Genomic DNA, 14,283 nt, shown 5'->3' with positions numbered 1-14,283 from the left:
GGGGGGGGGGGGGGGGGGGGGGGGGGGGGGGGGGGACCTGGAAACAGAGCCCCTGAGGGGGCAGTGAGGAAGCCACTGCCTCCCCCAAACTGTAAGCCACTCACACTGCCCCCGCCCCCAGGTCTGCAGCGATGGCTGGAAGAGCCCTGCTTGAGCGAGGACTTGAACTGAGAAGGGACTACGGATCCTCTCCCAGGCAAAAACCCCACAGAGACTCTCAAATACAGGCCATGCCCACGTGGATTTGTGGTATCTACAGTTACTTTTCACCTTCCCCAAACTATGACACACCATCTGTTTCTATCATTTCCCCTTCATAACATCATAGATTATCGGCATGCAGGGGATTTAGAGAGGGGTTCGACAGCGTCTCCGCTTCACAAATAAGGATAAGATGAAGTCGCATAAAGCGCTCAGGCCTGTCTAACTGGTCCGGACAGATCAACTCAAACTCTGGGCTCCCCAAATCTTTCAGCCGCCTGGGGTGATCTGCTGACTGCCTGCATTTCATTCCCAAACAATAGCACTTGTAGGCAAAAGTTCTAGAAAGATTTTAGAAGTTTTACCCCTGCAAAGATATTCAGAGTAATCGTGTGTGTGTGTGTGTGTGTGTGTGTTTAATTAAATCTGAAACCAAAGAGATAGGTCTGAGTCCCAGAGTAGTGAGTAGAAAGCCCTCCGCTCAGGACATACTGTAAAGAGAGAAGGGTTCGTGTTTGGGCTATCTTTTGGAAGAAGGGACTGATTCTGCTCCGTGTCTGGGGGGATGTACACATCTCTGGTAAACTTTCAGCTAAGCCTGGGCTCTGCAACAGTTATCAGCTATAATGTTTCTGAGTCCAAAGAACCCCACACATGAGAAGCCTTTGTTATTACAGCCAAAGGTTACACACGCTGCTCGTGGCTGGATTAGTAGACATTTGCTCTGCCTGTGTCCACGTATTTACACAGTCCTGAAGGATTATAGACTAAAGCACAATTCTTGGCTATCTTTTAATAGCTAATATTTTCAGGATAAATCTCAGAGCTCCCCCAGGAGAGGGGAAAAAAGTCAGCCTGAAAGGCAACATGTAAAAGAAAAAAGTTGCAACATCCAGGAAAGGAAAAGAACCCCAGGATGGTAATAGGAAAGTACGAGAGCAAATTTCTGGCAAAGAGGAAAATGAGGTGATAAAGAGATTATTCATTAAGAGAGTGGAAATAAGAGCTTTCAAGATATTTGGAAGGCAGCTGTTACTTAGTAAAGTAGACAGAGTACCTGCCAGAAAGTTTTCCAGTGAAATCGCTCAATGGTTATTTTAATTAAAAATATGACTACCACCAAAGAACCTGCGGCTGTGGGCCATAAACGAAGTGCTTACAGTGCATTACACTGATTAATAAAAGGACTCTGATTAAGCTTGCTGACTAGGGAATTTCATACCCAAGAGAGAAGTCTGATATTCTGCCTGTATCCTTAGCACGCCAAGGCTCATACATCTGAAAGAGAATCGAAACATATAGTTGGAAAAGCCTTTGGAAACAGCTTAATGGATGTTCACAGTTCCAGTATAGGGATCACTGGTGAGAACCCATAGGAACAGCTTCGGGTTTCCTTTCAGATCCTGCGTTCACGCTGGACACCGCCCACTTGGCTCATTAGTAAACTTCCTGTCTTTAATAGCCCTTGACTTCGCAACTACTTACTGCGTGTGGCAGTTGAAAAGTTGTTTGTGTATCTAACTCTTCTTCATGCCGTTCCCATTTTAAAGCCGTCGTCTGGTGGGTGGAATTTTGCTTTGCTTGTTTTTCCTTTAGAGACACATGTCCCTGCTGTCCTCCAGGAGTTATCCCAAATGCCAGCCGGCATGTTTTTAATGTTTGCTTTCCAAAGTGTGAGACAGGCTTTTTTTTTTTTTTTTTGATTAATAAAACATGATTTTATCTGAAGATTTGATTAGAAGTTTAACAGAACTTTAAAAAATAAAACAAGAGCTCTCCAACTTTAAGAGTCATTATTCGGTGTTGGGGCTGGGCGGGACCCACAGTTTGAACCTGAGCTCTGGAATTCTGCTCTCTGTCAAGTGGGGGAGAGAAGCTACTCACTCGGTGGATGAGGAAGCCAAAGTGAATTTCCAGATGCTTTGTTCTGCCTTCCTCACAGATTCCACATCTTACATTTGCTTACGTGAGGGTGCCAGGTAGATGGTGCATTTGAGAGAGCAATGTTTAGACCCCAAATTGATTTCCTCGCAGAAATTCAGAGTTCTGATTTGTCTTTCCAAAAATTATGAACTGACTTGTATACTAACTTAGACATACCATATTCAGGGGAAAAAATGTGGTCACTTTTTGAAATTCTATGAAAAATTCTGTATGTCCTAAAAGAAATACAAATGGTTTGGGATTAATGGTACCCCTGTTGATTTTCTGCAGGACAATGAAATGTTGAATATAGATTATATTATTAATCATACAAACAAATTTAAAGGTTGCATGGTAACTTTTATAGGTTTTAAACATTGTCATGTCACAAAATAACTAAAACCTGAAGATTCTCACACTTTAAACAGGTAATGTTTCTGTTTCCACATCTGGATGTTGGTTATATAGGTTTATGTTATGAAAATTAATCATGCTGTATGCTTATGATCTATACACCTTTCTGTGTGGGGCCTTTCAAAGGTGCTTTTAAAAATCAAAAATTTTTATGTAAGAATCCAATAGCATTCAAAGTCCAAAAAGTCTGCTATAATTTAATAAAGTCTCACAAAGTTTAATCCAGCCACATACCCTTCCAGCCCACACAGAAAAGGGTCTCATGCCTAGAACTAACCCTAACTAATTAACCAGTGTTGCCTGCTCAGCTCTACCCTGTTCCCTGGGAATTCCTTTGTGACTTGAGAAATTAATATAACCACTTAGGTCAACTTTGCTTGGCTAGCAACTAGGATTCTATTTATCACTTCCATTCCTGACTGAAATATTAAAAGGTTTGATAATTAGGCTGGAAGACATGTGAAAATGTGAAAAAAACAATTGAGGAAGCTTTGAAGAAAGATGAGGCTTTAATCTGGGCTTAAGGTTGAAGAGATAGATTCTTACACCCATATTCATATAAACAGAAAGTACGTGTATTTCTTTCTGTGCACACAAGCATGTGCACACACACACAATTCCTGTATAAACCCTGAAAATATGACCACAAATTCTATCATTTCTGCGTATACGTTCACCTGGCATGCATAAGAAATGGAACTTTACTTTTCCTTTCCCAGAGGGTGTAATTTGCTGTTTCCCTAATGGAAAGCCACATCCCACAGTCCTAACACTACGAAAACACCCATGAGTGTGAGTGAATTTTTTGCTCTATGAGGACCGTAGGAATCGGCTCATATTGACAGAAAGGATTAAAACTGCATTTTCTTCTGATTCAGGGGTGATGACCCCACCGGAAGCAGGAGAAACAGCACCCTTCTCCCCTGGAGCCTGCCCTCAAACTTCCTTTTTCTCACAACCTCAAAACCTCGGGTGATCCATGCAATTTGGCATGTTTAGGAGATGGGGAAAGGTGATCTTCACAACTCAGTGTTAAATAAATTACACTGACTTGGACCTAAGTTATTGTCATTGGCACACACATAAGCTTAAAAGACACCTTAAAAACATACTTAGTGTTCAGTCTTTCACCGAACAAATCCAGAAGGTGAAGGTAATCTGATTATACGGTATACAGTCCTTCTTTCTAACAGAGCTCTATCAACTACTTTTTAAAAAACAAACCTCTTCATTATCTTCCAGTCAAAATAGCAATTCCAATTTATGATAAAGCCCTCCAGGAAAAATCATAAACACAGTCACTGGCCGCCGCTGTTCTATCCTTTCCTCCAGAACTAACAGCCAGAGTACAGTAAATTAATGTGGAAATATATACCATTAACATTAGTTTCTGAAAATTGATGGTGCTGATGATTTATATGTGAACAGAAAGTACTTTCAACATGAAGAAAGAATCGCTCTCTCTCTCCCAATGCCGAACACAAGACCTTATCATCTATTTTGTTTAAACAGAAGTGATGTCGAACATGGTGTTTGTTTGTTGTCTGCTCACCAGATGGCCTCGCTACTCAAGTTCCCCATTAACTAGCTGATTTGGGAAATCAGAATGTACGCACTTCTAATTTATTTCTGATTTCTTAAGTGTGGGCTCCAGAAAATCCCTTGATAAAAAAAAAATTCAGTTCTCATTCTTGTTACCCCTCGTTCTTTAAAAGGCAGACATTCTGTATTTAGGATCTCTACAATTTTGATCTATTATTGTAGTCAAGGGAAAAAAGTTAACTTTTTGGGTTTTCTGGTTTCAGCTTTTTGCCTGAACTAAAAACTCATTACCGTGATAAGGACCATCAAGGTGCATTAAGGCAGAGCCTTACCCATTCATTAACCCTCCAAATGGGGGCAAAAATCCCCTTTTCCCTCCAGATAGATACAGAGACGATAGACCTTTAAGTGGCTGTGTGAGCAGAGAGCTAGCAGCCTGTCCCCAAGGCAGTCACACTGTCTGGTCAGATCTTAGCAGTCTGTTTAGCAATAATCTAAAGATGTTTTCTTTAAGCTGTGTCATTTTAGGCAGAAGAACACTTAGAAATAAAAGCAAAGTACGCAAATATGATTGTCCAGGATTTCAAATTCCAGACATAAGGATAGAGAAAGAAGAGAAAAGAAAAGACAGAGCGAAAGAAAGAAATACACATATATACCCCATGATGCTATCTAGTTAAAAAGAGAGAAAAGATGAAGTCAGAGACATTTTTAAAAATCCATACTTAAACCATAAGAGCTACTAGTTTAGAGTGGGTGACCGACACTGTGCATTACAAAAAATCTATTTTCTATCAATTTTATAATCACACCTATAATTTTTACCTTGTTTATAAGATGCCAAAACCATATTCTCATCTTCAACTTCAAAAACTGTGTCCACATCTATTAGCCTTTGGATTAAAATGGCCTTCAGTTTTCCGAAGTCATTTGACTTTAGAGCCTCAAGGAAATTTCTCTTAACTAACTTGGCAGCTGCAGACTTAGTAAAAGGGGTGGCGGCACCTTCCATCCTTCCTCTCCCTCTGGAAGCTTTGTTGTGATTTATCAGGAGAGCGGCACCAAGCAAACAGGCACATGCTGGAGAGCCCACAAACTGTCGGCTAATTTTATCCCAAAGTTATGCTGATCCGTTCTATTTATATAGGGATCATTTCAAACTTCAAAATATCCTTCTTGGCCGTCACTGCCTTTTCAGGTCTTTTAAACTGGTTCTATACTAACAGATTCATTGAATAATATACCGTGTCAATATCAAGGAAAACCCTTGCAACACAATTCAGAGAATGAAATGTCAGTATTATTTCTTATGTGATCAAAGCAATAGCTTAAGATTTAAAAACTCTTAATGCTTTTTTTCCCCCTCTCAGTGAAAACATCTGGTGCCCAACTGGAGATCCAGCGCCCTGCTCTGATTAACCAATAGCCAAAAATGAAAATTTGTTACAGTTGCTGATACATGTGCCTCTGAAAACCTAAAATAATTTTGTAATATAAGCCCACAGAATCAAGCAGAGCTGTACACATTGGAAAACAAACAGAAGGTTTTCAAGTGACCTAGACTTGAGAAATTTCAACATCGTGAAAGAAAGCGGAGTAGGGTATGGTGGCAGGACTGTTTCAGGTAAAAAGAGACTAAAGAGACAAAACAGGCAAGTGCAATGAGTGAATGAACTTTATTTAACCCTGTATTTTAAAAACAAAAAAAAACTATATCTCGGGGCAAATGTGGAAATACGAATACAGACTAGCTATTACTTCATAGTACGGAAGTACTGTTAATGTTTCAAAGCACAGGAGAGGGGCTGTGTTATATAGAAACATATCCTTATTCTTAAGTGATGTATTAAGGGGTAAATTGCCCTGATGGCTAAAACTTCTTTTCAAATAGTTCGGAAATGGGGAATTAAATGTGTATGTATATACACACACACGTGTGTGTGCCTGTGTAAGTGTATGTGTATGTGTGTGGGGGGGAGTAAATAGGGACAGAGAAAGAAAGCAAATGCGGCAAAAAGTTGAAAGTTGGCAGATCTAATGAAGGAGCTCTGGGTGTCCATTATATTATTTTTTCAGCTTTTCTGTGAGTTTGAAAATTTTCCAAATAAAAAGTTAGAGAGAGAAAGTCAAAGTTTAAATTTATAAATCATTAAAAATTAGAAAAATGTTGACAGTAAGATTAATTGGGATGCAGTGAAATGACATATAGTGTTGATTAGAGTCAAAACTGGTGCAAACTTTTCTGCAGAATAATTAGCAATGTGAATTTAAAAAATGATAATGGTATTGGATTCTTAGAATTTACTTAAGGATGTAAACATGGATGCATATCATAGCACAATTTTTTAACTTGATGTGCAACCTAAATATAAGAAAATGGAAAGTGACAAGTCGTAAGTATACAGCTCATAGAATTTTTACAAAGTGAACACCCCAGTGTAGCCAACCCCAGATCGAACCACAGGATAGTCCAAGCACGCTTTAAACAACTTTTGTGTCTCCTTCCAATCCAAACACTCAACCTGACCCCCAATGACAACCATTATCTTGACTTCTAGCACTGTAGATTCAGTTTGCTCATTTTTTAATGTTTAAATTTTTTGTTAATATTCTTAATTTTTAAATCTTCAAGCTTAACATTGTATAAAATATTTGACCCAAAAAGAAAGATGGATAAATGAGTGAAAATGTATGTGTGAGTAATTACATTGTTAATAGAAAAAATTTTGGAAGCAATCTAAATGACCAATAGTAGAAAATTTGATAAACAAATTATGGCATATCCATATAATGGAATGTCAGTCATTATGATTCGGTGGATATATACTTATTAAAAATGTCTATGAGGGGCACCTGGGTAGCTCAGCCCGTTAAGCATCTGTCTTTGGCTCAGGTCATGATCTCAGAGTCCTGGGATCGGGCACCAGGTCGGGCTCTCTGCTCAGCGGGAAGTCTGCTCCTCCCTCTCCCTCTATGCTCTCTCACTTTTGCTCTCTCTCAAGTAAATAAACAAAATCTTTAGGGGCGCCTGGGTGGCGCAGTTGTTAAGCATCTGCCTTCAGCTCAGGGCATGATCCCGGCATTCTGGGATCGAGCCCCACATCAGGCTCCTCCACTGGGAGCCTGCTTCTTCTCCCACTCCCCCTGCTTGTGTTCCCTCTCTCGCTGGCTGTATCTCTCTGTCAAATAAATAAATAAAATCTTTAAAAAAATTAAAAAAAATCTTAAAAAAAATGATAATAACAATAAAATAAAAATGTGAGCTAGACAATTTATTAAATAGTACATGTAGCATAAAATCTTTAAATATCTAAATTTATATAGTGTACAAATATACATTTGTATATATTACATAATTTGTACAATTATATATACTTATATAATTTGTACATATTTATATAATATACAAATGTGAAGATACATATACTACATGCATACATAGGAAAAAAAATCTGTAAGCATCTATTTCCAAATATCATGAGCTTTTATTTCCTCATGGTAAGATTACATTTGATTTCTTTTTGATCTCTTTCTTATTTTCTGAATTCATCTACAATGAGTATATATTACATTCGTGATAAGAAAGTGTTTCTGTATATGCACAGGTATAACACTAATAGGGATAACTTGTTAACTCAGAATAATGACAGAATTGTGGGTTCCATGAAGTAAGAAACTGAATTATTCTATGTCCTTGGTGCCTAGCATGAATGAATAAATGAATAAAGAGTTATTTATTGATTATTTACAAGGTCCTTAGCACAGTGCTTGGTGGCAAATAAGACACCACTGTGTCTTTGATATCCACATGGTAACTCACGTAGAAATACAGCATTTATTGATATTACTGATATGTTTTATTCCTTTTTGACAAAACTAAAAGGAAAAAAAAGCATTCCTGGCAGAAGAAACAAAGAGATCAAGGAGTTTTGCATTATTAGAGGATAATTTTTGCTAAAGAAGTCCACCAAAATGGAATCTATGGAAAATGAGGACCAAATTTCACAAGATGGGGGGGGGGAGCTCGTTTTAAATTCATCTTAAAAAATAAGGGCAAAAATTATGGGGAACATTTTTTCACCTAGCATTTAACAACATTTAGGTTGACAGAGCTATGTGTATTCATAGGACCACAAAACAAATAGTTTACTATTTTCGAGGTAAGATCATTTTTCTGATCCGATTTTATAATAACATGAAGCAATGTCCTTTACCTTTGGAGTGACTTTTGTGAAATTAATATAAAAAAGATCATATTTACAAAAGTGTTCAAGAGTTTCATCAGTTTTGCCAAGGGCCTGTCTTCATTGTTTGATATTCCAGTGACTTTCAAACCCAGTGGCTGCAGTTCCCATTGAAATACTTACTAAAGCCTTATGTTTTCAAACTCTTCTCATTCAATTATTAACAGAGATAACCCTGCCGAATCCTCATTAGTAAATAGTTTTGTATGTTATTTGGACAGTTCTCTTACATTTTCATCAACTTCATGAAATCTTACTTCATTTACAAAATGCGCGATTTCACTTTGCAATGGACATGAGCTCTGGACTCAGCAAAGATGCATTGTCAGATTTGAGTTGGTCCCTCACTTAGGGCCTGAGATAGCGAACAATCAATTGAAAGGCCCCTTAATTGTAACGGTAATGAAGTTTTAAATCTAACCCTACATTCCAAATTCTACATTTTTCTGCTTTCAAGAATATACAATGAGTTAAAGGGAAAGGGAGGCAAATACCATGAATATTGAAAAGAAAATACAAGGTAAGACGGGATTCTCACATCCTGGTTCACAAGCAATCCATTCCATTACCGGAAAATGAGAGTCAGTAGTTTCTCTGTTACATTGAGCCAAATTGCCTAATTTTTTTTTCATTGGGTCTAATTATGAACATGCAATCATACATTTATTCCATTCTCATCCTTAATGAATTTCTGACATTTGAAAATAGCATCCTATCTCTTATCATTTTTTTCCTTTACTAGTATCAACTGGTCCATATTTGGGAGTGGTTTTCAGAATTCTCTTGTCCTGCCTGCTCTCCCGGATCCTCTCTAGTTTATTGTTGAATGCCCCTCTTAAATTTGGGGGCCGAAAATGGAACATAATATGCCTAGAGGGAGCTGACAACTAGGGAGTATGATAGAGACACTGGGGGACACTCTGCTTTTGTTGAAATTGTTTTACTACTCCTAGGAGGCACTCTGCAAGTGTGCCTCATGTTATAGTTGTAATTTCCTCAACAGATACTTACCGACCATCTACCATGTGCCAGACGCTTATTCTGAGCACTGGCGATACAGCAGTGAACAAAACAGACAAAAATCCCAGCCCTATGGGTCTTAGTGTTGCTAACGGATTTAAGGAAAACTGGAAGTCCCCAAAACCTTTCCAATCTCCTGTATACCAGAATTGCTCACAAAGCTGCAAATTCACTAAATTTCATAGAGAAACAATGTAGTTTCTTTATATTCGATTAACTGCTCGGATCCTCCCTTTACGGGTTCTTCACCTTAGTGGCAAAGGGAAGGACAACTTAGTATGTTTAGTCTGATTCAAATTTTTAGCAGTCTCTTTAGGTAAATGTTCAGTTGCTGTGGATAAAATTCTCTACCTTTGAGAGTTCTGAGTTTCCCTCTAAGATGGTTTCTGGAAATACGGGATATGTATAAGAACAATAGTCAAAATACTAATATTTAACAACCAGGATCAGTTAGAAGAGAATTTGACCATAAATTATCAGTATGGCCAGACTAGTGTATAGGAGATGAATATCAGTCAGAGGTAGGAGTGCAGCTGATACGATCTCATGGGAAGAGGGGGGTCCTCAGATGGACTCATTGTCCTGGAAACCCTCCTGGATCTCCAGGGCAGAGTGGCAGAGTAGCTCCTCTAAATTGTTCCCGACTCTATTCAGATTTCTGGCTCCCACCATCAGAGCATATGATCCCGGTCATTTGTCTCTAGATTTGATATCTTCAAACGCGGCAGCCTTCTGGTTACGTTAATGCAATGTATACACAGGAAACTCCAAGTCCTCTCTTGGGTTGGAGTTCTCCAAGGAGTCTACACTCTTCCTGACGCTGGCCACTCACCTCCATGTCCTTAGACCCTCTCAGGCATATCTGGTTGTTTCTAGGTCTTCTCCCCCGCCACTGTTCTCCCAAAGTTCAACCCTGGATGAACATTTTAAGTGTGTGAACACGGATGAGAACACGGCATCCAATCTCTCGATCAACCTGTAGTTCTTCTCCCTCAAGATGTCCAGCCTTGCTGGCTAGAAAGGTCCAGTCTAGGATATTTTGCTTCCTCTTTAACTTTTCTTTTTTTCCCCTTAGCAAGCTTGACCTCCCACCATAGGTAGAAAAGTTGTCACCTTTGCATTGTGGAGGAAACTCTGTGATCCTGAATTTTTGGGCATGGTCCTCGATACACAAAAGAAGGAGTTAAAGTGATCTCGAAAAATCCTTATTTTCTTAATAAGCCTGATTTTTACAACATTGTCTTTCTAAAAGTCAGCATTGGGTCTTAAATTTGATCAATGGCCAGTTTGTCCTAAGCTGTTCCATACTTTGTTTCCTTGGGTTGATAGACTTCAAGACTTGGCCCTGAAAGCTATAAAAAATGTGATTTTAAAATAAGTAAAAAGCATTGATTTAATATTTGGGAACAAATTTACCGTTTTAACCTAGAGAAAGAACCTTGTTTCTTCCCACAGAAGCTATTTCAGTCCCATCTCTTGGCCATAAAAATAAACACATCTAAACTTGGTGGAATAATTTGAGAAAACAGCGAATTTCCATGAAGAAATGTCTAAAACTGAGAAAGTTACCTGTATTATGATGCTAAAAAAAATCAATCATTGACCAATTTACTTGAGCAGCAGAGGATAAAATCAAGAGATAAGCACTTGCACTTACAAAACAAATAGCAGTTTAATTAAATTGCCCATCAAAGTCATTCTAACATATAGGAAGCCAGGTGACCAACGCGAATAAAACAGAGACCCGCCTTTATTATTCAGATCATCGCTTCAAGCCACCATCTCTCTAAACCTCGGGAGGCCAAATTTTCACAGTGGTCATGTTTCATGCTGTCCATCCGGGCCTGTCAGAAATCCCTGTCTCCTCAACTCTTAAAAATGAAAACTCTTCAACCTGTAAGACGAGTTTTTTATTAGTGTTTCACGACATGGCTGGGACAGTGTCCTCTGCCCTTGGAACAAAATGAAGAGCTTTCTGACAAGGCGATGATATTGTGGCAAGTGGCCCATAAGACCCTCTCGTACTCTCTGGGGACCTACAGGGGACGAAACAATCATGGAAACTTGGCGGCGTGTTTTCTTGATGCCTGTGTACAACACAATCTGGCCACCCGGCGTATCTTCTCTGGAACTCAAATAGCTCCTTGGTCCTTTATGGCATTTAACCATGAATTTGATTCTACTAAGCCAGCAGTTACCTGTCAAATGCAGTCATAAGGAAGAAATTCGAAGTCAAGGTTTCTAAAATATACCTACAGAAACTGAAATTTCTATGAAGACGGATCCCCACTGGGCCTCCCTGGCTTTCCCCAGCAGATGAATTAGGGTGTCCTTGCCATCGGCTCACGGAAGTGGTTGATACAGTGATCTGCTATCCCTTTCTTCTTAGTTGTAATCCTTGAGTCTACCATGTATCATCTTACTCGTTACATGTCATCTGGGTTTGTTTGCTAGTGTTTTGTTTCTGTTCTCGTGAGAACTTTGTATAAAGAGCTTTTGGGTGTAGGTGACACCAACAAATGGAACTGGCTTAAATGGTAAAGAAGGTTTATTCGTTCACATAATGGATAATTTTGCAGCACGGGTTTCAGGAGAGCCCTGATCCAGGGCTGTGCACTGTCAACAGGGCTCCTCCAAGTTGGTGGTATATGTTAGTAGCATAATTCTGTTATTGTTACTTCTGGTGTACAGATTCAGAAAACCAAGAACCAAAGACTATAAGTGATTTATTTAAGGTCAAATGGCAAATAAGTCACAGATCCTAGACTCAAGCCTACATCTAGAGACTCTAAAACCACTGACATTGTAGAGCTGAGACTTTGTATACAGTTTTGTTTAGGTTAATAACGGACATTATATTATGATCACTGAGTACCCTGGGGGGAAAAAATCTGCTTATGTTTATCCCTTAATTCAATGAATATTTAGGGAACTTATTGTGGGCCAGGCACTCTTTAGCTATCTCTTGCTATATAACAACCCCAAAATGCACTGGCTTCAAGCACTAATAATAGTATCTCTCATGGTTTCTGTGAGTCAGGAATGCAAGACAGGACACAGTGGGAAAGGCTTGTCTCCGCAAATGCTATTTGAGGCTGTAGCTGAAAGACTCAAAGGCTAGGAGTTAGAAGATCCCCTTCTAAAATGGCTTGGTCATTTGGCTGGCACGTTGGTGCTGACAATCTGGTTCCTGTCCATGGACTCCATGGTGCTGTATGAATGTCCTCATGGTATAGCAGCTGTAGGAGATCAGACAATTTAAAAAACAGACAGCAAAATAGATAGTTTGTCAGGTGGTAATACACGCCACCGAGAAAAATCAACTCGGGAAGGTCTAGGGTCATAGCCCACCCACAAGTCACTCTTGAGATTAGAAAAAGATGTGCTCCTCTGGGCCTATAAATAAGGAAAAACATCCTGTACTCCCAGGCTGGTCCTGGAGAGGTGTTACGGCCCTGGAAAGCATTGCAATTTCAAATGTATGATCAGGGAAATCCTCACTTTTCCTGAGCAAAAACTTGAAGGAAATGTGAGACGAAGTCATGCTGATCTCTAGGGGAAGAGCTTTCTAGGCCACAGGAACAGGAGACATGAAGACCCTGAGATCAGGAAAAGAAGGTGGCCCTAAGAGGCCATCTTTAGTTAGATGCTTCCAACTCTTTTAGGTATTTTTAAAGCTCCATAAAGCATAGGAGTGTAAACTGATGGATACCCATCTATTTCATTTTTTCTGCTTCTTGAACCCAAGTGCAATTCAATTCTCTCAAAGTTTAGCCTAGAACGACATCTTCATATTTGCTCTGTGTCTGGCCTGATACCTTGTAGGCTCTCAAAAATGGCTTATAACAGAGAATAATTTCATATTTTCCATAGGTAAGCAATAAAATGCACATTTTATTTTATCTGTGGGTATTCAATCCTGAAGTGGAGCAAACACGAAGAAAAATTCCAAACCACATTAGGGTTCCAATTCTCTATCTTCCAAGGCCACTATGTGACCCTCAATCCTAGAGCATGGCAATAGGATTATAGCAAAGACCTAAAAAAAAAAAAAGCTAGTAGAATTAGAACTATACTTTCATAACAGTGCAGATCAATTCTGTGTGTTACGCATACTATTTCATGAGAATAATCCCCAAGGTTGTAAGAATCAAATGAAACAATGTGCATGCTTTGCACATTGTAAAGCATTCTAGAAGCATTGCAGGACTACTATTGCTGCCTTTCATATCACTAGAATAGCAGAACATCCCAAGCCCCCCGAGGAAGACTATATCGTGTTACTGTAAAAGAGCATGGATAGGGAAACCTGGATGGTTTCCAGCTCCTGTGATAATTAGCTGTATGTTTGAATAATTCAAAATACCTCTCAGTGACTCAGTTTCCTCCAAGTAAAATAAGACATACTAGACCCACTTCTCAGCCTGTAGTTTTTTTCTCTCTCATTGAATAGAGTGTCTCCTGGATGCTGGCAAAACTTGGCAATGTTTTACAAGGGCAGAAGTTTTTGCTGTGATTTTCTGGAAGGGCTGCCTATGACCCTTGCCCACAGACAGGGTCAGTTCCGTCTTCAACCAGTGGGGGGCGCTGGAAGAACTCTCAAAACCAGGCCAGTTCCAAAGTCCTGCACATCTACACTCTCCGTGGTAATTACAAACCGGAAGTGTGCATTTAGCACAAAATCTGTCTTTAAAAAGTCCCACAAATGGCTGAAAGGATTGCTTTGTAAACAACAGGGGTCAAAGTCCTACTCAAGCACATCTTCGCTTAGAACTCTATTTATGGCCTGGCATCCCTCACTTTGGAACGCTGGGGTGATTCTTCGGCCACGACTTCGCACTTCTTGAAACTAATATCGGAACAAACCAGCTGTCCTTCACGTAAGAGTATTTAAACTGAATTTGTAGTGAATCACTGAGCTCTCCCGGAGCATCTTGGT

The 14,283-nt window shown here is 39.4% G+C and overlaps 1 protein-coding gene across 1 annotated transcript in view; it reads right to left on the bottom strand.

Annotated features, from left to right (window-relative positions):
* The window catches only part of ASB4 (ankyrin repeat and SOCS box containing 4), a 61,005-nt gene extending 55,908 nt beyond the window's left edge, over nucleotides 1-5,097 (bottom strand). The window contains exon 1 of the mRNA XM_002918927.4: nucleotides 4,906-5,097. Within this exon, the coding sequence (XP_002918973.1) occupies nucleotides 4,906-5,092 (187 nt within the window). The 5' untranslated portion in view covers nucleotides 5,093-5,097. The remainder of the gene's footprint in view (nucleotides 1-4,905) is intronic.
* Nucleotides 5,098-14,283: the final 9,186 nt, after the last annotated feature.

Source organism: Ailuropoda melanoleuca, chromosome 1 (assembly GCF_002007445.2).
Source record: "Ailuropoda melanoleuca isolate Jingjing chromosome 1, ASM200744v2, whole genome shotgun sequence".
In the NCBI taxonomy this organism is placed as follows: domain Eukaryota; kingdom Metazoa; phylum Chordata; class Mammalia; order Carnivora; family Ursidae; genus Ailuropoda; species Ailuropoda melanoleuca.
This window is presented reverse-complemented; position numbering and strand designations above follow the sequence as displayed.